At 42.0% G+C, this 23732-nt stretch overlaps 1 protein-coding gene across 1 annotated transcript in view; it reads left to right on the plus strand.

The window, feature by feature from the left end:
- pard3 (par-3 family cell polarity regulator) overlaps window positions 1–23732 on the plus strand; it is a 250040-nt gene that overhangs the window by 130728 nt on the left and 95580 nt on the right. Inside the window, exons 10-16 of the mRNA XM_022761762.1 lie at window positions 514–653; window positions 1213–1341; window positions 4223–4258; window positions 16289–16477; window positions 17236–17406; window positions 22194–22199; window positions 22426–22573. Of these exons, the coding sequence (XP_022617483.1) occupies window positions 514–653; window positions 1213–1341; window positions 4223–4258; window positions 16289–16477; window positions 17236–17406; window positions 22194–22199; window positions 22426–22573 (819 nt within the window). The remainder of the gene's footprint in view (window positions 1–513; window positions 654–1212; window positions 1342–4222; window positions 4259–16288; window positions 16478–17235; window positions 17407–22193; window positions 22200–22425; window positions 22574–23732) is intronic.

Here is a 23732-nt window from a genome sequence, read left to right on the forward strand (position 1 = left end):
AGAATCATCAGCAGGTTGTATGTCATTGATGACCCCTACTGTCAAAACAGTTTGCACTCGGTCAGTTTGCACCAGTTCAACCTTGGTGAACTGAAAGCGAAAGGGACTACACAAATGTATTCCACCTTCACGAAGGAATCCACTGATGCACTGAGATGATTCCATTTAATTGAAATGCTTTTGGTCCAAAATGTCATTGTTTTCAATGCTGGAACGACAGTGAGGTGTTGATTAGGAAAACAACTTACATTTCCCCTGGGGCTTTGCACAATTATTTATTTTCCTGAGGCTGTTTGTCAACTCTTCAGTCCTGATCAAAATGTCTCTCTTACCTCTGTGATTGCATACACTTACATCAAGCCTTGAGACATGCCAGCTGAATATGAACTTATTTGCAGTAGCTTGAGCTACAGTGTTGTAGAGGGAATAGAGGAGCTTATGCTTTTGCCTCAAGATGAAACCAGATTTCATCATAAGAACTTTCTCTCCCTCTCCTCTCTCCTCGCCCCACAGGTCCCGAGGGACTCGGCTTCAGTATTACGTCACGGGACGTTCCCATCGGGGGCTCGGCACCCATCTACGTAAAGAACATACTGCCAAGGGGAGCTGCCATCCAAGATGGCCGCCTGAAGGCAGGAGACAGGTTGCTGGAGGTGAGAAAAATGTGAAAGTGATGTAATACTTACACACAGCAGCTTCTGTTGTATGGTAATAAATGTAATAATCTAGTGTTGTTACGGTTGTTGCATTGTGTTTTCTAGACTATAGACCTCTAGGTAGTAGTAGCAGTTTTATCTCAAGATTAGCGGAAGCATGTCTTGCATAATTAAGATCCCAGAGACACTTAATCCATTTGAAAATACCTGCGTCTGTTGAATTTAAAGTGGAACTAATTCATTTCAGGTGACTGTTTTAGATGGAGATTCAGCGTCCTGGAAGGAAATCAAAGAACATGTTTTCATACTTTATCTTCTGCTCCAAGAACAGAACAGGCTTTTGAAGTTGCGTCATCCTACATTTCAAACAATTTGCATAAAGGATTATTTCGTGCAACACTGAATCTACAGTGTTATTCCAGAAAACTTTGAATCCTTCGATCCACATGTTTATTTGATCCCTGTATTTAGCAAGTGACAGAAACATCAATGTTTGCTACTTTGCAATAAGTAGGAAAAAGAAATCAGATTCTTTTTACCTTTGTGTCCTGTACAGGTGAATGGAGTGGACCTGAATGGGCGGACCCAGGAGGAGGTGGTGTCTCTGCTCAGGGCCACACCCATGGGCGGGGCTGTAGGGCTGCTGGTCCTACGCCAGGAAGACACTTTCCTCCCTCGAGAAGTGGTACGTTCTTCACTCCCACAGAACATCTCTTCAACTCTCCATCTCTGTCAGCATGAGACGTTTCACATCATGACATACATACAGCAGCACCCCCCCCCCCCCCCCCCCCCCCCCCCCACGTGCATGGATAAGAATATATTACGGGTGTGTGCTCACGCAGAGTGTGTCTGTGCTTGCTGTCATGAGTGCCGTTAATCCGCCACAGTGAGTTGCCGTGTTGTTTTCTCATTTCCCTGCTAACACAACACGCTAGCCGAGCATGCAGACTGATTGTCCCGCTCCGCCGCTGCAATCCTCTCTGTCATCAAGCTGCGGCTAGCGTCAGAGGAAACCTGTAGAGCTCCATCTCTCCTCTTTATCTCCTTTACCCTCTCACTTGGACTCCGTCTCTTTCGCTCTTTATCTGTCACCCTTTCATCCTCATTCACCAGCTCCCTCTCTTCCTCTAGCTTTGTTAGGTAACCTCCTCTGTCTCCGTACTTCCACCTCCCTCTCGCTGTGTGTTTCTGCCTGCTAGCCTGACTTGCCCGATTGATGGTTGTGGGGATGAACAGAAAAGACGCAGGGCAGGTAGTAGGCGGAGAGTGAAAAACACACTCGCCTTGAATATCAATCAGGCAGCATCCTTACATATGACTCTGTGGAAACAGACACACAAATCTTTGTGTGCTGTTTTTGGATGCCGCTGCTGTCACTCAGTGTGGGCAGATGCCACTCACAGCTTGTAACTTAAATGATTCATGCAAACCGGTGCTAATTTAGTTGGTGCGTTTGTTATAACAGTTTGCTTTTCTCAAGGTCGTGTTTTAACATGATGCCAGATGTTATACTCCAGCTACCTCAGAGTTGTTTTATTAAGAAGTGCACTCATAATGGCTGAGACGAAAACAAGGCAACAGAACGTTGAGGCTTAAGTGCTTTTTTTTCTTTTCTTTTTTTTTTTTGAATGGAACAGTGGAAGCTGCTGGCGAGCTTCAAATCACACTAGTGTTTACTCCACGGTGACGGTCAATGATTCTCTGCTATCTCTCCAGCTCCACTCGCTGGCTTTAACACACACTTTATCGAGTACTAACGTGAGTTATAGCGCCAAACAGCCTTAAATCCCCTCCCCCCTCCGTTGTCATAAAAATGGTTTCTCCCAGCACCCTCTGCAGCCACCGGGGCCATTAGAGGCACAAGCAGCCATTCACTGGCAAGCGGTGTCAATCAAATGGCTGATTGGCGACAATTATCACAGCGAGGGTATGCAGACGAGGCTATTGGCTGCCTGTCGCCACGGGTGAAGTTGGATGAGAGGAAGTGCCACACTGGTCGATACTCATCTTTAGATTAGAGCGCTGCTCTGAGTCCAGCTGACTCTGCGTAGTTTGGTAGTTAGATGATGGTGGGGTTCATTTGATGTGTGGTTATCAGCTGCAGAGGGTGGAGCGGGTGATGTGAAAAAAGGGCTGCAATGGGACTCGAGGGAGATGAGCTCCAGTGCACAGAATGAGCAGCTTCAGTCTTTAATGTGAAGTTGTGTGCGAGGCTAAGCTGGGGCTTCAGAGAGAGAGAGAGAGAGAGGAACAGGCTAAAGAACATGTCAGTTAGCACACATCATATATCAGTTAAAACACAAACTACTCGATTAAATTGAGCTGAAACAAAACAGAATTGCAAGAGGAAATGGCACATAAGAATAAATCAAAACTGGCAGTTACTGTGCTTTAAATATTAAACCTAATGCAGTCTAATGAACAAATAAAGTCAGCAGCTGTCGGGTTATTTCTACAGGTTCCACATACTTTATGTTTACGATCTTTTAGCTAAGTTGGACATATTTTATCGCCCATCAGTCTAAGAAATAACATGATAATAGAGCAGTCTAACAAAAGACTCAGAACTGCAGTGTAAATTGTTATTGTTATGCTAATGTGCTATTATTAATGCACTGCACATTAATGCACATGTATGCACATTAAATTAATGTTGCCATAATCCATCCAGTGATTACGTTTCCCACAGAATTCATTTGCTGTTGCAGTTAACTTGTATATAGAAGTAATTCATACACAAGGAGATGGGGCTGGAGTGAGGCAGTAAAGGACAAAACAGTGCAGATTCTAAGCTTAGATTCCTTTAAAGCTTTACTCTCCCAACACAAATGCAAAACTTATTTCAGTAGCTTTATTTTCAACCCTGATCTTAGCAGACTGAATATAGCCTGAGATGCAAAACTTAGGGCAGGTGTTGAAAGTTCAGTGCTTACCAAATAGAATCAGGTTCAATAGAAGCTGTCCGCTCAAAGAGCTGGAGCTGGAAAGACATTCGGCGTGCAGTTTATTTATCGGTGAATGTTGCACAGATCAGACTGTGCAAATTCTTTTTGCAAAACCCGTCCACTAAGCACAGCTCGCCCTTCATAAAGCTCACCGCCGTGAGCTCACCTGGGTCACTGTGATTGACTGGAAGCAGTCTGGATGAACATGAGTGAGTTTCTCTCATGTGGATTATGGCGGCTGGACAGTAAGAGGACACCGGTGAGAGAGGGAAACAGACTGGAGGGGGGTGGTATGCCCCACACCTTCGAAGATTGTGACATTTTGTCCTTTCAGACGATAACGTTTTTTCTGACCCACAATTTATATTTAAAGTCCGGGTGCACACTACACAGCAATACCCGCCCATCTGTCTGCTGAGATTGATCATTTTCATGTCCTGCATGTCTGTTTAATCATCACGCTGCTTCCATTTATCCATAAGTTCAACCCACACCAGTATCTTCTGTGCTCAGATTTTTCACTGTTCCTGTCAATACATGTTTTTACTTGATTACTTTTGGTTCTTCTGTCCCCCTCCACCCCCCACCCCTCCCTCCCTCCCTCCCTCCATCCTCTAGAATGCTGAGCCCCAGGTGCAATGCCCCAGAGATTCGGTAAGACTCCACCCCAACACTAGCCTGCAATTAAACCCACTTCCCAAAGCCTTGCTCTTCCTCCTTAACAGCTCCTACTCCTTCATTTAGCCTGAACTCCCCTTTGCATGGATGTTATTAATCTCTCTTAAAAAAAAAACAAAAAAAAACACAGACTGTTATCACCCAGCTGGGATAAAAAAACAACAACAACAAAAAAACAATAGCTTATGCATGCATTGACTACATTCCACTAGTAAACCAGCTGGTTAATCAAAGTGCAAGTCACCAGTCGTGCATATAAATGTTAGCCAGAAACACTCATTTTAATCTCCATCCAGAGTTGCTCTAACAAATCACAATTTCATGGTTCATCAGTATGGGCTGCTCAGACTTGTGCTGCAGAATAATTTGCTCCATCACTCCCCTCAGAGCTGTATTTGTCAGCGAAGGTGGAAACACATGGGGGTTAGCTTTATTTGTCGGCTGTGGATAAGGTTGTCAGTCTGGCCTTCTTGCTTGCAGACTCACTCTGATAGGTGAGGTGAATAACAAACAGGCTGTTTAGTTTGTTTCACTTCATTGGGTGGGGGTGGGGGGGAATGCAGACAGAGCTGGCTGCGCGTGTCTCAGTGCTAAACGTGCACAGAGACTTCGCCAGCTTCGACGCCATCTGTAACGGGGAGGGCACTTGACATATATAGCCTCATATATCATTTCCGTAAATACCCATACACAGAATGCAGCAAATAAACTTTCTTAATCTTGGAGTGGTTCCCTACAGTGGCAGCAGGTGTAGTTTAAGTGTGAGAATGTACCTTCACTGTGAAGAGTCAGCCCTCAGCAGAATGCGCAGGATCTCCCACTGGTACAGCACAGTCTCGCACACGACCCCGAGAAGGTTCCGCCGCCACAGCAGCTGTTAAAAGCTCATCTTGTCTTATACTGCTGATATTTAAAAAAAATAAAAAAAGATATTCAGATTTTCATAACTCGCCATTCACACACCAAACTTGAGTCATCTTCACATCTGGCTTCACCTTCAGGTCACATCTGGCCCAGCGCAGGTAATTGGTTACGTTTTGCGTGGCACATTAGAAGTGTAATTGGCCATTTAATTTGATTGGCGGTCGTACCTGCCAGCTGTGTGGATGATGCTCGTCGTGAAGGAACGTTCTGGCGGTACGTTGATGGTTATTGTCACTGCAGCTGGCACATCTCACACGCATACACACACACACACACACAGGTTCAGACACGACGGCGCGTATCATTCCATCAGCATAAAAATAAGTAGAGAGAGAGACAGCAGGGATTTGTTTTTCTCTCAATAACTTTTGCCTTTTCAGTGAGAGCGAGCAGCACTGTGGTGAATGTTAACATTATTAGTTGGCTCAGTGTAAGCCACCCTTGGCAGCGTTGTGCTTTGGCGTTCTGAGGTGCAGTAGCAGTGAGAGATAACGGAGTGTTTAATGGTTTAAAGGGCTTCATTGCTTTAGTGATGTGTTTTACCTGCATTTGTTTATTTTCTCAGACATAGAATGGAAATGAAAAACCAGCTAATTGCTGTTTTAGAGTCACTCGTGTGTTAGGTTGCTTCATGCTTTGACAGAGTTGCATGGGAACTGATCATTTATTGCCTAGTGCACCTTTCAGGACACAGGGAAGTAAAAGAAAGTGCTTTCTCCTATTTTGGACGTCCACCTCCCTCAAAATCAATGCGACCGCAGGGACGGGGAGCCAGATAGCTAGATTGAGGAAATGCACCATGGTCAAGCTGCCCCACCCCCCACCCCCCCCTTTATTTTTTGTTCTCCTCTCACTCTCCCTCCTTTCCTGCCCTTCTAACTTCCAAACCTCGAGATGAGCCGCTCCTCTCCTCACCCTTTCCCGGAACATCAACCACCATAATGGATTCAATGCCTTTCAGATGTTATCTGTTGTCAGGCGCCTCATTTTAAACATCTCGCCGCCAACAACAATAACAACAACAGCAGCAGCACCGGCAACACAGGCACCATGTTGGCGTAGAGCTTTAGATGCAGGGTGTGCGTCGGGCAGAACACGGCGGCTTTTAATGGACGAGCATCCGTTTTCACGTAATAGATAGATTTCCAGTAGATGAAGAGAGAATTGGATGTTGAGAGGAAGGCCTGAATGATATAACCAGAGGAGAAAACCCAGCTTTATTCACATAACATCACTCAATTGAAACATGAAAGTGAAATACATCCTCACCTTTCGATAAATTAGTTAATGTTCATTTGTTGATCAAACTTGTTTCAGATTAACCAAGTAACCATTTCATCTGTTCTAAGGTTGCCAGACATTCAGTGAAGTAGAATCTCCTGCCAGAGAGAAATGTTGAAGTCATGCTGATTCATGACAACTTGCGTGGTAACAGAATGCAAAGATACACGGGTAAAAACAAGATGGCACACTGTAAACAGACTGTGTTCATGCCACTTATCGTATTGATTATCGACTCTATTGTCTCTCTGTAGTTGAAGTTGGTGTTAATGATGGGAGTTCAAAGAAGAAAATAGGTTTCAGTTGAGGTCACATGCTTCGGGATTCATATGGCTTAATGGAAATCTGTTGATTTTTATTTCCATTATCATTTTACAACTTCTCAACTCAACTGTGCAGAGATGCAAAATAGAAGTGCAATTAGTAAAAAAAAAAAAGGGATATAATATGTATGCAGCTTTAGTCTGGAGGTTTTGCCAGCACTCCAGCTGGGGGTTTTTTGAGGTTGGCATGGCATGACTCATCCTGAGAGAGAGAGAGAGAGAGAGAGAGAGAGAGAGAGAGAGAGAGAGAGAGAGAGAGAGAGAGAGAGAAGAGAGAGAGAGAGAGAGAGAGAGAGAGAGAGAGAGAGAGAGAGAGAGAGAGAGCTGTGTCGAGGGTTACGCGGCAGACAAAATGCAACAACTGAAGTGGAAAAAGCACTCACTTCTTGAAATCGCTCCAATGACCCAAAAATCACCCACGTTTTTACAGCAGCCCACTAGAGGCTGTCATTAGTTGGGTGACACTCTGGATTGTTGTGTTCGGCTTTCAAGCATGTGGGTGGCTAATACTTTCACTCACTCCACATTTTTTTTTTTTTTTGGTGCAGCAAAGCTCATTTCTGCTTGATTCATTATAAAGTCAGTTCATGTTCAGGTGCATTTGTGTTTCTTTAACCCATCAGCCATGACTTTTACACCCCTTGACTCCTCATGTTTGAACATTTGGCCACCTCACTCTATTTTTTTGGCTCAGATGTCCCCCATCACATCCCTGTATTGACTTCTTGTCAGTAGGTGGTCTCTATCTAAGGGGCTCTTGTGTCTAACTTGTTGACTCTTGACTGCTCCCTTCAGCATCCAAGGCAGCCCGTGATAGCCGGGAAACCCCATTGGCTGATTGAGGTAACTGCTGCATGTCGTCACCAGCTTGGGTCATTATGCTGTGTAGGGAAAAAGGCATCAGAGGCAAATGAGATACTTTGGGTGGCTGCACAAATAGACTGGGAATCATTTAAGCAATTCATTGCTTTGCCAATGGTCTGTAAAAACAAAACACTTTGGTGGGTTTTCTCTGTCTCTTTCTTCACTGCTCTTACCCTCTCGCCTGTTCAATTTTCTTTTCTCCTGTTTCTGTCTTTATTACTACTCCATCTCTTTATTTCACTCCATTCTTCCTCTCTTCCCCTCTCTTTTCTCTCACACACACACACACACTTAAGACACACTTAAAGACGCAAATCCTCCTCCCCGCACCTGGCTTCTACAATAGAGCGCTGATCAAAGGCATCCGTCTTTACATGCCTGCCCTGATAGTTCTATAATGGACCCATAACGTGAACATTCGGCTCCATTGTTTACGCCATTAGTCACACAGGCTTATGGAAAATTACTGCAATGCTATATTGAAAAGCCATCAGCGGCAGCAGCAGCAATGCTGCAGCAACGCCGTGCCAAGATGCTATCTATCACATGTGCATGTTTCCCCTTCTCTCAGCACACAAAGTTGTTATGAGGCAGCAATCTGTTCGCACGTCGTCGCGCAGTGACGAGGGTTTTCTTCATTCCATGATATAGCATTAGAGCATAGCAGAACATGTGTTGACTGTGCATGACGCAGCATAAATATTAGATCAGTATTGTATGACAGTATTTTAAGGTGTATGTCTGAAATAGGTCTTTCCTGTAGGTGTGGTGGCGTTCTGTAGGAAAGTATGGTCAGTACATGGCGTGTTTGGACAATACATGACATCATAGCCACTGAGTTAATACAATACAACTTAAATTGGCAGCTCAGGATCACACAACATGGTCAGCAAAACACAATATTGTCAGTGCATTACACATCTTTGCCTTTGTATGCACACTGCACATTTTGCCACTGCATACCACACCATGAGTGATGAAGCAGTATAATGTAGCGTAATAATAAATCAATGCATTTGCATAGTTGTCACATAGTAAATCTTTCTGTATGCTGTATTTCATTTAAACATATGTGGTGGCAGTAGTCAAGGTTAAGACAAATGTATTTTAACTGTTTTCATCCTGAACATCCATGGCAGCAGCTGCCTTCAGATCATTCTAACTTTAGTTAGTGAATTCATCTGGTTGGAATGAAAATCTGTTGATTGCTTCGACTCAATGGACAATGATTTAAATTCTACCCCAGGATCATCTGGCCCTTTAAATCATTATACATGGTTTACTGTTATTTTAATGCAAAAAAAAAAACAAAACAAAAAAACAGTACTGACTAGAGTTATAATTAAAACATGAGTATATAAATCAAGTTCAATAAAAGATCCATAATGATATCCATTCTCGTGCTGTGTTAAGCACAAGTGGCTGGTGATTAGTGCTGTCTGATAGCCCATCAGACGCAGCATCAACGACCAGCCTCTTCATCTAAACTGTAACGAGTGTGAGTGTAGGTATCCTTTTACACGTCTGCAGTTGAATTCAGCAGACAGAGGCACTTTTCCAGTCCTCTACAAAAGAGCAGTTATGATTTACTTGCACTGGAATATTTAGTATTTTTGTGTTTATGCGTTTCTACACACCACATTTCAGATGGCAGTATTGTACTTTTTCATCTAACAGCTGCTATTACTAGTTTCTTTGCAGATTAATGTTTACATATGAAACCTGTTATAATGCAATAAAACATGACTGAACAATCCAACACTAAAGTAGTTCTTAGAATCTGCCACCTTCACCAGTTCCGTCATTAAAATGCTGCTGGAATATAGCAGAATTAAAGTAATGTATGCTTTGGGTGCATTAGAGCATAGAGTTTTTAACAAAACAGGGAGTCATCTTTGAAGTTACATAACTTTGCATCATTATTAGTGCAGTAGGGAAGGCGCAGTGATTAATAGCTGCAGCTCTGTGGCAGCAGGCTCTTTGCTGTTTCTGTGTTGTGTAGCGGCCTGCTGGTGACACATACGAGTCAATCAGAGAGGGCCGCTCTTCCACAGAACAGGCTCCCCGGCTTAATTAAAGTGATGTTTCAAGCTGCCACCTGGCCCATACACACGCACACACACGCACACATTACAGCCACCCGTACAGCATACTCCACACACATACTCACGGTATACGGTTACATGGGCTATACCGAGGCTTTTATCCATCGCAAACTCAAAAGCGCACACAAGCCATATGGCGATCTTCACAGAAGCACTCGCAACGCCTCGGATGCACACGCACCACTACTACATTCACACATAAGTATGCTCACAAACTAAAACAAACACACACACACACACACACACATACACGGAGTGACTGGGAGCAGCTGCTGGTGTAATTGCTCGGGGTTGGGTGAGGTTATAAATGGTTTCCAGTGGCTTGTGGAGCTGTAAAGAGCGAGCCACATTGTGTTTGACTGTCCGAGAGGGAGCGAGAGAGAGAGCCAGAAGAGGGCAGCTGATTAGTTTTGGACAGCATGTAAGAAGGGCAACTGTATGTGTGTGTGTGTGTGTGTGTGTGTGTGTGTGTGTGTGTGTGTGTGTGTGTGTGTGTGTGTGTGTGTGTGTGTATCATCATGTGTCAGTTCTTCCTCTACATGCTATATTCTCATGTGTGTGTTGGCAGATGAAGGGGTGTATGCAGGTGTATACACAGTATGTAAGGATGACATTTGCAGGGAACACACATGCTGCTTTGTGTGTTTGTACTGACACATATCCACCTATAGATACACATAGACCTGCTTTCTCTCTCTCTGTCACTCCCGTACTCACACACACACACACACACACACACACACACCTACACCTGCCTTCCTCTATTCCCTCATGCTGTGCCAGTCTCAGCTCCGTCGATCGCACAGGTATTTGATATTCATGGTCTATCAGCATGGAGCTACAGCGAGACGTGTCAGAAAGATCGAGAGGAAGGGAGGGGAGGACAGGTGAGGGTAAGAGAGGGGGGAAAAAATAGACATGAATAGAGGAAAAAAGAGTTGAAGGAAATAAAGGAGGAAAGCAGGAACGATGAGGTGGAGTGTGGTGGAAAGATGAAGAAGAGGAGAGAAAGAGAGATAATCCAGATTTGCCCTAATTTGAACATTTTGTCTTTATTGTCGCACAAACCAAGAAGTACACAGGTGTGGGTAGGTGTGTCCACATACTTTTGGCCATTTAGTGTAGATGGCACAGGTAGGTATGGAGGGAGGAGGGTGAGAAATGGGAGGGGTAAATGTAGTGACAGCGAGTAAGAGAGGAATAGGGAGAGAGAGAGTGAGAGTATGAATAAGAGGAGATAGATTGTGCTACAGTAGGCAGCCAACAATGCTCTCCACGCCTGACTTCCCTCCACCAATTACACCCTTCACTGCCTCCTTCTCACCTCTCTCCCCCTCCATCTCTTTCTTTGCCTTTTTCACCTACCCCCCCTACCCCACCCCCCCACCTTTTTCTTACTTATTTTTTGAAATCCCCTCAATCAAATCGACTTTCCCAGATGCCATCAAATCAACAGGTTTGTTTGGCCAACTTTGAGCTCACTGTCAACCCGCTAATTGTTTTAGCAGTGGAGAGCAGAGCATGTGAGTGTGGAGAGGAAGAAGAAGAAAGTGGAAAAGATGTGGAGTTTAATTTCTCTTAATGCTAAAGATGGACTCACTTTTTGGAATACAAAGAAGAGTGGAGGCTCGGAGAGCACGAGACGTACTTTAGATGTTCTGGGGTAGAAGGAAAATGAGATGAAGGGTGGAAACAAATAAAAGAGGGAGAGTCTAAGGGAAAGTGACAGAGTGTTTACTCAGTCCACAGTAAAACATAAGGCCGGCGTTTTGAGATTCATCTGCTTTGCTGTTTTCAGAATCTCTGCTTTCAGGTGGCACAAACAGAACATTATTGCTCTTCACATATAGCTGGTTTAGAATAGGCATACTCTTAGAAACAAAAGGGAAGAAGAAAGAGAAATGAAAGAGGAGACAGAGAGGTTGTGGAAAGCTAGAGAAGGAAAATGAGGGTTACTGAGGGGAGGCAGCAAAAAAAAAAAAAAGAAAATGAGCAGAGGGAGATGTTTTAAAAAAAAAAAAGTGTAAGTAAGTGGAGAGCAGTATAAAAAGACCGGTGAAAAAAGGTGGGGAGGTGGAGGAAGAAGAAGAAGATGGAGAGAGGGAGAGTGAGAGATACAGACGTACAGTGAGAGAGGTTGGCAGCGTCTGTCTCCTTTTGTGTTCCACATGGATTCATCTCTCTCTGCCTGCCTTTCATTCACACCCGCACGCTCGCTCACTCTGTCATTGTCATGCTCGCACTCTCTCATTCTTTTTTAGCCTTTTCTCTGCGGCTCCTCGCCTTTTCACCCTCGCTCTATTTGTCTCTGTCCCTCCTCTCGAGCCCATCACTCCTCTGCCTCCCCTCACCTTCGCTCAAACTCGGCTTACTTTGTGTTTTTTTTCCTCCCTCTTTTTTTTTTTTAAAATCCTCCTTCATCCTTCAAGTCTTTTAAAATCTCTGAAATAAGCAAAATGTAAAAGTATTTAGATTTTTCTGACCCATTTGTGTCAGGTAATTTGAATATTTAATAAAAAATATATTTTTTCAATCAAGTACAACCTCATTTATACATGGAAAAATGGGATAAAATGATGTAGATGCTTGTTGAAGCCTCTTTTTAAAAAAAATAATGACAACCTTCTGGTAAATCATGACTTTATCTGCTTGAGCTAATGTTAGCTTCACAGACTGGCAGGAAGCTACTTCACAGCTCTGAATACTGAATATGATAGTAGTTTGAGTGACATGATGTGTATGTCTGCCAGCCGTCTGTCATGCTTGAAAACTACTGAGAAAACGAATTACTAAAAACACGATGAGACTACGTAACTTGCACTAGCGAGACTTTTTCAAAGGCAAAAAGACTTTCTAGACTTTCAAACATAAAAATGAGGCGTTCTTCTTTCTTGTGGATCTTTAGCTAAGAATAAAAAGTACCGACAACCACTAATGATACAGTTGTTGGCTCCGCACTTAAGCTAGCATTACGTTTGCTTCACAGATTGATGAGACGAGCTGCTTCACAGGTGTGGATAACAGTTAGCTTACCTGTGTTTAGATGTTAGAAGACTACTGTTCACTATCAGGAAAGTGTCTGTGATGCTCAAAAACTACAGAGAAAACAGTAAACTTCCTGTCTGAAAATGAAGTGATGCTATGAGCTAGGCTTGGTCTTTCTGAGATGCAAACAGACTTAGCTAACTAGACTAGCTTGGCTTGGCTGAGCTAGGGTTGCCACCCATCCCGTATAATACAGGATCGTCCTGTATTTGAAAATAAAATGCTGCCTCCTGTATTGAATGAATACGAGACGCAAATTTGTCCGATATTTTTGTAGATTATGGCCTGTGTTGTGAATAATGTAATGTCAAGTAAAACCCAATCCTTTATTTCCTCATATAAAAGGTGGCAACCCTAGGCTGAGTGTAAACAATTTTATTATGTTGTCTGAAGAAGTCGCAGAATTAACAATGTTTAGCCACAACCGTGTTTGCGATTGTCTTATTTATAGACATTGAAATTGAAGGTTACCAACGATATTTTACAGCATCAATGTTTCAAGAAATTTTGTGATGTACTGTATTGTGAAAGTGAAACTCATTTAAATAAGATTTGTCTGCTCTATTAAGGGCATTATTGATCTTGAACTATCTTAAATCAGTTAAATGTCATATTTCTAACCTTGAAATTACATCACATCTGTGTTTTCTTGCTGTCATAAGTAATTTCCTGTTTCCTTGTTTTCCATTTTAAGTTTAAGAGGATTAAGTCATTGTTGGTCACTTTTTTGATTAGCCTTAAATTTAATTCAGACAGAATGAATTTGACTGTCTTATGTGTCATTATTCCTCAGCACTTTGCACAAGTTGTGCCTAATATCCAATTTTTCCTGTTTTGTTTTTAATTATGTCACAAATTTATTCCAGGTAGTATTTATTTGTCTTTCTGAAACATGCACACACCCTGACAGAGCTCATCATGTCTGCTTGTCCTTTATCTTCCTCCTTCCTTCCCTCCTTCTGTTCCCTCCCTTACCCCGTACATCCTTGTTTTACCCTCCTCCTCCTCCTCCTCCTCCACTTTGCCTCTCCCCTCCATCCCTCTTTCTCCCTTCCCCATTCCACCCAGAGCAATCCCATCTCTCTCCCAGCAAACAAAGGGAGCTAATGACATGCTGACACCGAGCCCGATGATTGAATTCATTAGGCGTGCACAATAATTGCCAGGCGCGAGCGTGCACGCACCCATCTATTCAGAGGACAGCTGTCAAATAACAAGCAAGAGAGAATAGCTTTTTATTGTTGAGCTTGGAAGAGAGAGGGAAAATGAATATAGAGAAAGAGTGAGAGAAGCACCTGTTGTGAGAAATAGAGAGAGAGTGAGAGAGTGAGAGTGCACTCAACATGTCAATTAGGCTGCTGTGTTCATGTAGTGTTGCTGGGAAGTTTACTGCCAGTTTGACGCACTTGGTATCACAAGCCAGGTGCATGGTGTGTTGAATTTGTTCTTTAGGTAAAGTGCAAAGCCTCTGCCTGAAACCTTTTTTAGATAAAACTCTGTAAAGATTAGAATTAGGTTTTACTTTGTTTAAAGCTGTAATAAGTTCATGGCTTGGGTTTAGGCTTAACATCACAACTATGACTGTGAGTTTAGGTCAAGTATGTAATAATCAAGGATGCTTGTTGTCTCTGGCATTTTTAATCCAACTATAAGCATTGGGTCATATTTAGACTAGACTTGAGCGATATTCAAAATTAAAAATCTCAATACAGTCCAGCCAAAATATTGCGATATACAATATCATTGGTATTATTTATGTTTCTGTAGTTTTTTTAAATTATATATATATATATCATATTAAATATTATATTATAATTATATTTTTATAATAAATCATTATTGTATTATATGTTTCATGTTTAAATGATGCTGGCTCGAAACAGCAGTTTTGTTTGTCACACGCCGAGGTCCAATGTAAAATTAGCAAAGCAGTGAAATGAGGGTCAGACTGCAGGGCACACTGTGCAAGGAAAAAAAATTGGCATTATGAAAAATATATCATATCATGGGAAATATCGCAATATTCAATATCATTAAATATCGGCTCTAGCCTGATTTGGATGTGTTTTATTGAAAGAATAAAGGATTATTGTATATATAGTCCAAAATCAGGCAGGAGGCATTAACTCATTGGATGATTAAAAAAAACCTTTTTCTGTTTGAGATTATTTTTATGGATATGCAATAGGAATATGACATTTCAAAGGCTTTAAAATAATTAAATTTAGGTTTTTTACATTTTCTACACTCTACACACTACACACAAATTATTTTCAGCACCAGACAAGAGCAGCATTAACTGCATATACACACTCAATAATATCATGTCAGCAGCAGGAATGTGCTGACAGATGTTCAAGTGTGGATTGAAGCAACAGGTTTTTAATTTAAGGGCTTGTATTGTTCTTTACCAGCAGCTGCAGGTAAACACACAGAAGTGTTTATAGCCAGGAATGCTGGCACTGTGCTCATCAGTTTGTTGTGATTTTCACATAGTGGAGATTTGTATTGCAACCCTGCAGAAATGACTCCACCATTAATGCATTCATTCTGATGTGGTGGACCTGAAACAGGATGTTGTTGTATTATTTCTGAGAAGTGGAGCTGGCTACCGAACTTGAAATTCATCCCATGTGGGAAACAGGACATCAGTGTAGCTGCAAGAACTCAGAAGTTTTGATAAAAACTAGCTTCAGGCTGTGCATCGGAAGCAAACAACACCAGACTACATCTGTTTCATATGTAAATCAGGAGCTTCACATATTAATGAATCACTTTTGATCTTTATAGTCTCAGTCTTCATCATCCTGTCTCACTGTGACAGTGTGCCAGTGCTGATTCAGCCGTTCTCCGTTTCTTCAGCACAGAAAACCAAAGACAACAACAACACATCACATCCTGAACCTGATAAAATCCCCCTCTAACCTGAGGCTGACACTTTCCTAAAGGTTTTAAAGGACCACATGCTTTAGTGTTAACGAACCTGAGCATTGTGTCTTGATTATACAACATAACTCTCCACCTTCTTATACTAAGTACCTGATTTAACACTTAGGAGCGCTGGTCTGTTTAACACTAATATATCTGATGTAGCTAATGAGCTTGTACTCTTGATTTACCTCCCTGCTATCTGCCCCGCTGCAATTTATGTGCACGCACTTTTCATTAACCTCAAGTGGCCAAATGAACGTCCTTTTAACTTTGGCCCTTTGGCTAACCCACAGCAGCATGGTGAGAGCTTTGCAAGGCTGAAGGAGCTTTTCGTGATACTGCTTTAGGCTGGAATAAAGGCATGAATGTTTTTGTATGATTAATTATGCATTATGTTATATGAGCTGTTTAACTGTATTTAACGTGAACCATGGCTTTATGGTCTTTTGTTGTTGCTGGTTGGGTAAGGGGGTCATCTTTAGGACGGTATATGTTTTGCCATAAACGTCTCCCTTTGTTTGCCTCTCTCAAAGAAGACAGAGGAGGATGAGCTGGTCCTGACTCCAGATGGGACCCGGGAGTTCCTGACCTTTGAGATCCCCCTCAGTGACTCGGGTTCAGCAGGTTTGGGTGTCAGCGTCAAAGGCAACCGCTCCAAGGAGAACCACGCCGACCTGGGCATCTTTGTGAAATCCATCATCAATGGAGGGGCGGCATGCAAGGTGCGATACCCTCAGCTGTAGTGGAAGTATAAAAGAAAGGTTTAGAAATGTGGCATCTGTTCTTCTAAGAGAGATTTTCTTTCAGCAGAAATAAACCAGGTGTTGTTTATTTGGACCATCAACATCACAGGGAAGTTTGTATTTATGGGTATCTGATCCTCGGGGAGTCGCAGCCACTTTCCGTGTAGAATACATTGAAATTATTTCTATGTATTTTGTCTTTTGACACTTTACATTAGACTGTCTGTGCAGATGCTTGAAGAGCTTTAAACCTTAAAGATGATTTTACCAATGTCAGGCCTTAGCTAACAGCTTAACACCAGCTGAAAGTCGTGTTTCTGTGGAACTTCTAACAGAGAAAGTGACTCAGCAGCTATGAAGAAAAGCTGTGATAAAATCTATGAGCCCAAAGTGCCCTATTTTCCATTGCTGTCTTTTAGTGCTGCAGTCAATCTCAATAGTCTTTCAACTTGATTGTTTTTCATCAAACAAGTTTGTGTTGACAGCTCATGATAATGGACTTCAAAGCACACTTCTCTGTTAGAGATTAGATCATGGCTACAAACAGGATACTCTGAGAGTGAGACTATTAGACCATTAGATGAGATCAAGCTTGTTGTTAAGAGATATTTAGTTTTTATCACACAGCATTTACATAATATAATACAGTATTCACTCTTTTCTGTGCTTTTAGGAGTTTAAACCCCAAAAGATGCATTTTTTTTTTTTTTACGTGTCATTTCTTATCCTCCCAACAGGACGGACGGCTCCGAGTGAACGACCAGTTGATCGCTGTCAACGGGGAGTCGCTATTGGGCAAAACCAACCAAGACGCCATGGAGACGCTCCGCAAGTCCATGTCAACGGAAGGCAACAAACGTGGGATGATCCAGCTCATCGTGGCCAGACGAGTGGCCAAACGAAATGAGGTAAGGAACATGGAATTGGAATATATCTCTATCTCTCTATCTCTTTATAGTTGTCCGGTTAATATGTAATTACTGTGAATGCAGTATATCAGTATTAATTTGATTAGTATCGTACTCAAAGAGACATTGCCAGTTGAACTTTCTGATAACCTTACATGAGTAATGTCACAGTTTGAGTCTGTATGATCAAATCAATACTGTCATGTCACTGTCCTCGGAAACCAGATTTAATTTGAAACGGCTACAGGAAGTGTTGAGTTTGTATTATCAGCGTAATGCAGTAACTTAAACAGGACAAACTGGATTTGATCAAAATGAGGCTTCAAACAGAAGGAACTACAAATAAAGGCCTGCGTCCAATAACAGTTACCATCTGCAGTTGAGGTAAACAAAGGCCGCAGTACCTATTTGAGGAAATACAATACAAAAACATGCATCCAAAAGTCTGAGACCACTTTCCATTCTTGAAAAAGTTTTGTAGCTCTGGTCTTTTATTATGATAAGGTTTTACTCGAAGCATTCATTGCTGAGATCACATTTTACAAAGAAGTCCATTAGGGTAGACAACACAAGTGGTCACATACAGTAGGTTTTAAGCAGCTCCCAGATTTAACCATATTCTGTGAACCACTTAGAAATGAAAACAAATATAGAAGAATATTTGGACCATTAAGGTTATTACCCGGACTATCTGCTGGTTGTCCTAATGGACTCCATTGTGTAACTTTGTCAAAATGTTCTCGAGAACTGAACCAATTAAGTAAAACATCAACATCACACTGAAAAATAAAATCCATGTTGAAACAAATCATATAGTACTGGTGTAAATACGATGCGGAACTATTGCAGCACATGTAAACATAATGATTCATTCTTTTATTTGCCCTGACTGAGCTCATATAACCCTGTGCAGCAGCAGCAGCAGCAGCAGCAGCACACGAGTTTCACACATTCACACCTCAGAGTTACACATTACAGCTGCTGTACCGTAGCGTTAACTGTTGACCCCCTAGCAATCTTGGGGGTGGGTAACACTCCACACGAGGACATGTCATCATTCGCTATTGAGTAAAGGGAGACTTTTATTCACAGTGTACTGATGTTTTCTTTTTTTTTTTCTTTTTCTGGCTCATCAGGGATTTGAATCAGGATATCACTTTCCTTTGATTGCTGATAATTAATTACATCAAAATCTTAAAAAATAAATAAATAAAAAATCTCTTTTTGTCATTTTAAAATGAGCAATTTCAGAGCCAGATTGAAGTTTAGTCAAGAAGTGTTCTGTTTCAGTCTGCAAGTCTTGAGAGTTTGACATAAATGGTGTGGCAGGTCATCACATCCTACCCAGTCTATTTTAGTATTGCCATTACAGATAATTTAATACATTTGATCAAAATCTTTCCAACCTTATTATGATCAAAGTGTCTTTAATTAAAGTTTCCATTTGTGTTTTCCTGCAAATAAATTGAACTCATCTGACACTGCTGTCCTAAATAAAGACACTTGTGTGGACATGGAGTTGTCAGGCACTACTTCAATAAGAGCCTTTCTCTGATAAATATACAACACAAACCACAGCAAATCACTGGGAAATACCCTCATGAGCAGAAATGACTCGTTTCATGGAATAAAAAGTAAGTAGTCGGGTCATTGTAGTTCACCAACCCCTCCCACACACACTCACCTCCCTTGAGGCAGTTGAAGAAGAGGGGAAAAAAAACAAAAAAAAACATGGCTGTGAACTGAGCTGCACAACTTTTTTCCCTCTCCTCAATGTCATGTTTTTACATTCTCTGTACACCTTGGCCTGTCGCCTGCTTGAAGGCTGAGGCTGAGTCTGTGTGCACCACTGCTGTGCGCGCGTGTGTGTGTATGTATTTGTGCACATCTGCGTGCACGTGTACGCCTCTGGCATTGCCTGGCTTCCCCTGCTCTCCTTTTCCAACCTGGTGTGTCAAAGTTTTGATTTCCCCTCGGCCCGTCTGGTAATTGAAAGCAGAGGCTAAGCCTGGAGCTGTGTTTTATGTTTGTGTGTCTGTGTGTGTGTGTGTGTGTGTGCGCGCGTGCACATGTCACAGTGTCGGGCCCCTGCGCATATATGTGTGTATAAACGTGTAGTTTGTGCTTTTGTACATCCGGCTTATGCATGTATGCATTTATTTTCAAGGATCCTGCAGTGTGTTGGTTTGCAAACAGATACCCTGCGTGTATTTGTGTGTATTGTGGACATGTCAAGGCAGCGAGACTTCACAGAGAGCATGGTGGATGAATAAAATTTGAGCACTGGGAGTCTCGTCAATCTCTGCTTCACATGCAGAGCTGGAGGCATGGCCTGAGGCTGTCCAAGTGTCTGGCTATTTATAAGAAATAGTGTCCAAGCACTCAGAGAGGAGGAAAACAACAATTTAATGCACTCAAACTCAAAGAGATGGCTCAGAGCTGATTTAGAGCATCCCTACAGAGGCTCTATAGATTGTTAATACCTCATAACCAGCTGTCCATCAAATATTAGTTAAAATCAAATTACTATAGGCTGAAAGCTGTGACTCATTTTGACATTTACTGACATATGGGATCAAATAATCCTGTATTTACTTTCCTCCCCATGTCTCCATCCCTTGACAGCCAATCTCAAATCAATCTCAAATGTTTGCCTTTGCATAAATCACAAGCCCAAGCGCTCCCGTTCTTTCCTCCGTCCCCATAGAAACACAGTGAACCCAGAGCAGCTGACTTCCTCATCACCGTTGGCACCTGATGGGATCGAGACCTTCCCCGAGCTCAATTATCAGCCTGAATATGCAATGAGCTGCGGTGTGATTTGTCGATGCGCCCACAGTATGGCGAATCCCCTCGACTATTACTGAGGCGTTTCACCCCGGGCCCCTCAGCCGGCCAATTCATTAACTTTCTCATTTAATGTCAAGAGGAGCCACATGCCAACAGTCACAGCACCGTATGGCGACCATAGAAATTAGTTTGTAGTTTGCAGTAGATTTGTTGCTTCTATGTGTAGCTTCTGTTTGTTTAGTTCGCTTTGATTCAAGTCATTTCTTTTGTCCTGGAGCAGCAAAAAAGAAAAGAAAAGAAAAAGTTTTTCTTATGATGGACTACATTTATATTCTAAATTTAAAAAACGTAAGTAATATGTTTGTAGTTGGAGAATGTAAACTCTTATCATGTCTATACAATAACCAAATTCCTTGAAACATTACTGAGCATAATAATAATAATAATAATAATGATAAACTTTTTTATAGCAATTTTCTTAACAAAGTTACAAAGTGCTTAACAGAAAGAAAAAGGGGAATTAAAAAACTGCAATTAAAAACAAATACATCATAAAACAGAGGTGTGTTACTCAAAAATATAAATTATCTGTATAGTGGTAAAATAAAACACAAAAACAAAAGAATGTTTTAAGAAGAGTTTTAAAAGAAACTGTTGTCTGATCTCAGGTGGGCTGTTCCACACTTTAACAGCAAAGGCCCGGTCACCCTTAGTAACTAGCCGAGACCTAGGAATAACCAGCAGAGCTCCAGCCACTAATAAGTGAATGCCAAGGCACATATAGGGTTAATAAGTCCTTGATATTATTTGGAGCAAGGCCATTTGATATATAAAGTTAAGCCGACTACAACATTTAAGTGCTGCTTGTGTGTAAATGCACCACCAGCACCGTTTTGATACTTAAATGCATTTTGCTGAGATACTTACCTAAGATAAGTTCTGGATCTTCTACCATAGAGAAAAGCTCATTTGTGGTTGTTGAGACTCTGGAAATTTGAACACGCATCCTTCTAATCTGAAATCCACTTCATTACACTTCACACTTTTGCCAAAATCCTCATGTGCACACATTCACATGTATTCTCCTGCAAACTGAGCTTGTTTGTTTGCGTCAGGATCCATTCTGCAGTGGTTATTACAGCACCTCAAGCATTTAGTGAGCTGAAAGAATCATTGGGCAAAGACCTTCTGCCAAAATCGAATCCCCAGCCTGGCTAGTTATAGTCATTGATTGGGATCATTTGGCTCCAGCATTGACCCGAGTGTGATAGTGTTATCGCTCGTTTTTTGTGATGCCAGCGATGATGGTTATCTTTATGGCACAAGCTGTCACCACCTTGAGCAATAAATGCAGAAAGCATAGCAAATCAATACAGTCAACGATCCAATGGACAAGCAATGAGGGCCAAGACACACACACACACACACACACACACACACACACACACACACACACACACACAACAAACGACACACACACACTTTCTCAGGCCGCAGATGTGTGTTTAGGGGTGACAGGGCCAGCAAATAGTCTATTTGTCCAGCAAACAAGAGAGTGTCATCACGGGTCCTCAGGGAAATGTCAAGATGCAGGCAAGCTAACGTCCTCCCTGCAGGGGAATGCTAGCCCGCTAACAGCCTGTGGCTTAACAGCCTATTGGAAATCTATCCTCATTTATCACACTGCTAGCATTAGCATGGATAGTTGCCCTCATCCATCCATTATTGTTTAGCAAATGTTAGCGTGGCTAGTTCTCCCCCGCCTTCATTGTCTGACTTTTATTTAGTGTTAGCTGAACTCTTGCTCTTTTTCCCCTCGTGTTTCTTCATAGGTCTTGAATATTCTTTATTTTACACTGTGCTTTAACTGTGAGAAGAGGTTTAGCGCATTGATTCATGGCTTCCTACTCAAACACAAAGGATTATTTGTTCTGCATGGACATGTATGCCCATGCCTTCTCGAAGCACTTCCCAAATGGTTCAACTAGTCAAAACAGATAAAAGTTAGCCGTTGCTAAAGGCTGCTGCATCCACAAGCCTCCACACAGAACCCGGAACACTCTAAAATAAAAAAATCTACAAAGGTTTATGAGCATAATAAGAGAAAATAAACCACACAGTGCATAGCTAGAGGAGGAACCTTTTTGATTTACTTGAGTTTAGAAGAGCAAAGCTTGCGTAAATTGATGATAATTATTCTAATTCCACCACCCTCTGTTCAATCAGGAGACACCGGGCAGCCCACTGGGACCCCAGCAGACCATGAGCACCCCTCTGGATGACCACGAGCGCCGAATCTCCCACTCCCTGTATGGTGGCCTGGAGGGTCTTGATGACAACCTGATGCCACGACAAGGCATGATGCCACGCACAATAGGTAAGAGTGACATGTCTTTTGATGTAACTTATTCCTCCACTTGATGTTTCCTCGCTAGTTGAGGTTGATGTTTATTTTAAGGTCTGTCTCAGTCTGATGCCCTGCTATGTTCCTATGCTAAGACTGGGATTGGTGCTGGGTGTTAGATGGTGAATATCGGTAAAGATTCCCATCAGTTATACAAACACTATAAGAATAGTACTATGTCACAGAAAACAGAAAAATAGGACACGTCTCAGAATAAACGTGGAACTTTTACAACATTTCTCTTCTGCTAGTCTGTGTTTTCCTGGTAGATTCTATTATCTACCCTTCCAGGTTTTGTCAGCACAGAATATAGGATAACTGTGTCATCTGGTCTCACTTCCTGTCAAGAGCTCAGTGGCTTTTAATGTCTTGGAAAATGTCAGGGAGAGAGAGACAGAGACAGAGATGGAAAAATGTCCCCCCAGACAGTTTGTTGCAGCAGATCCCCCATGCGAGTGATTGATTCTCTGTCTGGCTGTGTTTGTTTTACGTGTTCTCTGAAAGTGTAGCTGTACATGTGTGTGTTAGTTTGCATGTTTATGAGTCTCGAGTTTCTAGATGACCTATCTGTCATTGCTCAATCCAGCTCTGAGGCGGGTTTGGAAGCGAGTGCGTGTGGGACAGAGTGCATGAGATTAGCAAGCATATTTGTATCTGTGAGAGCTTTGTACGCATCTGTGCAGGATTGCATGTGTGTGTAGCGCTTGAATGATTGATGGACGGGCGGTGAAGTTACCTAATGTCAAAGAAAGGCTTCTGTATGCCAGATAGTGTAACTGCTCAGTTTGCCTGTGTTAAATTAAGGGTTGGTGTACATCGTGTCCTCTGCAGTTGTTTCATTTCTTTGCATTTGTCAAAATACCAACATAAATACTTTGAAATCTTCTTCTGCTGAATCAGTCCAGAAATAGAAGGGCACAAAATACATTAAATGTAAATTAATTAAGCAGAGGAAGAGTTGCTTCTCCAACTTTTAATCTGTTTTTTAAATGAGCTGCTCCCAACTCCACCTCATTAATCAATGCAACATAATGTGAGAGTGTGAACTCTGTTTTCCTTTCATGCAAATTGCCTGACATTGCCACTGTTGTTAGTGTTAACAAAAAAAAAAAAAAAAAAAAAGGTCTGAGTG

Source organism: Seriola dumerili, unplaced genomic scaffold (assembly GCF_002260705.1).
Source record: "Seriola dumerili isolate Sdu_G_001 unplaced genomic scaffold, Sdu_1.0 BDQW01000432.1, whole genome shotgun sequence".
In the NCBI taxonomy this organism is placed as follows: Eukaryota; Metazoa; Chordata; class Actinopteri; order Carangiformes; family Carangidae; genus Seriola; species Seriola dumerili.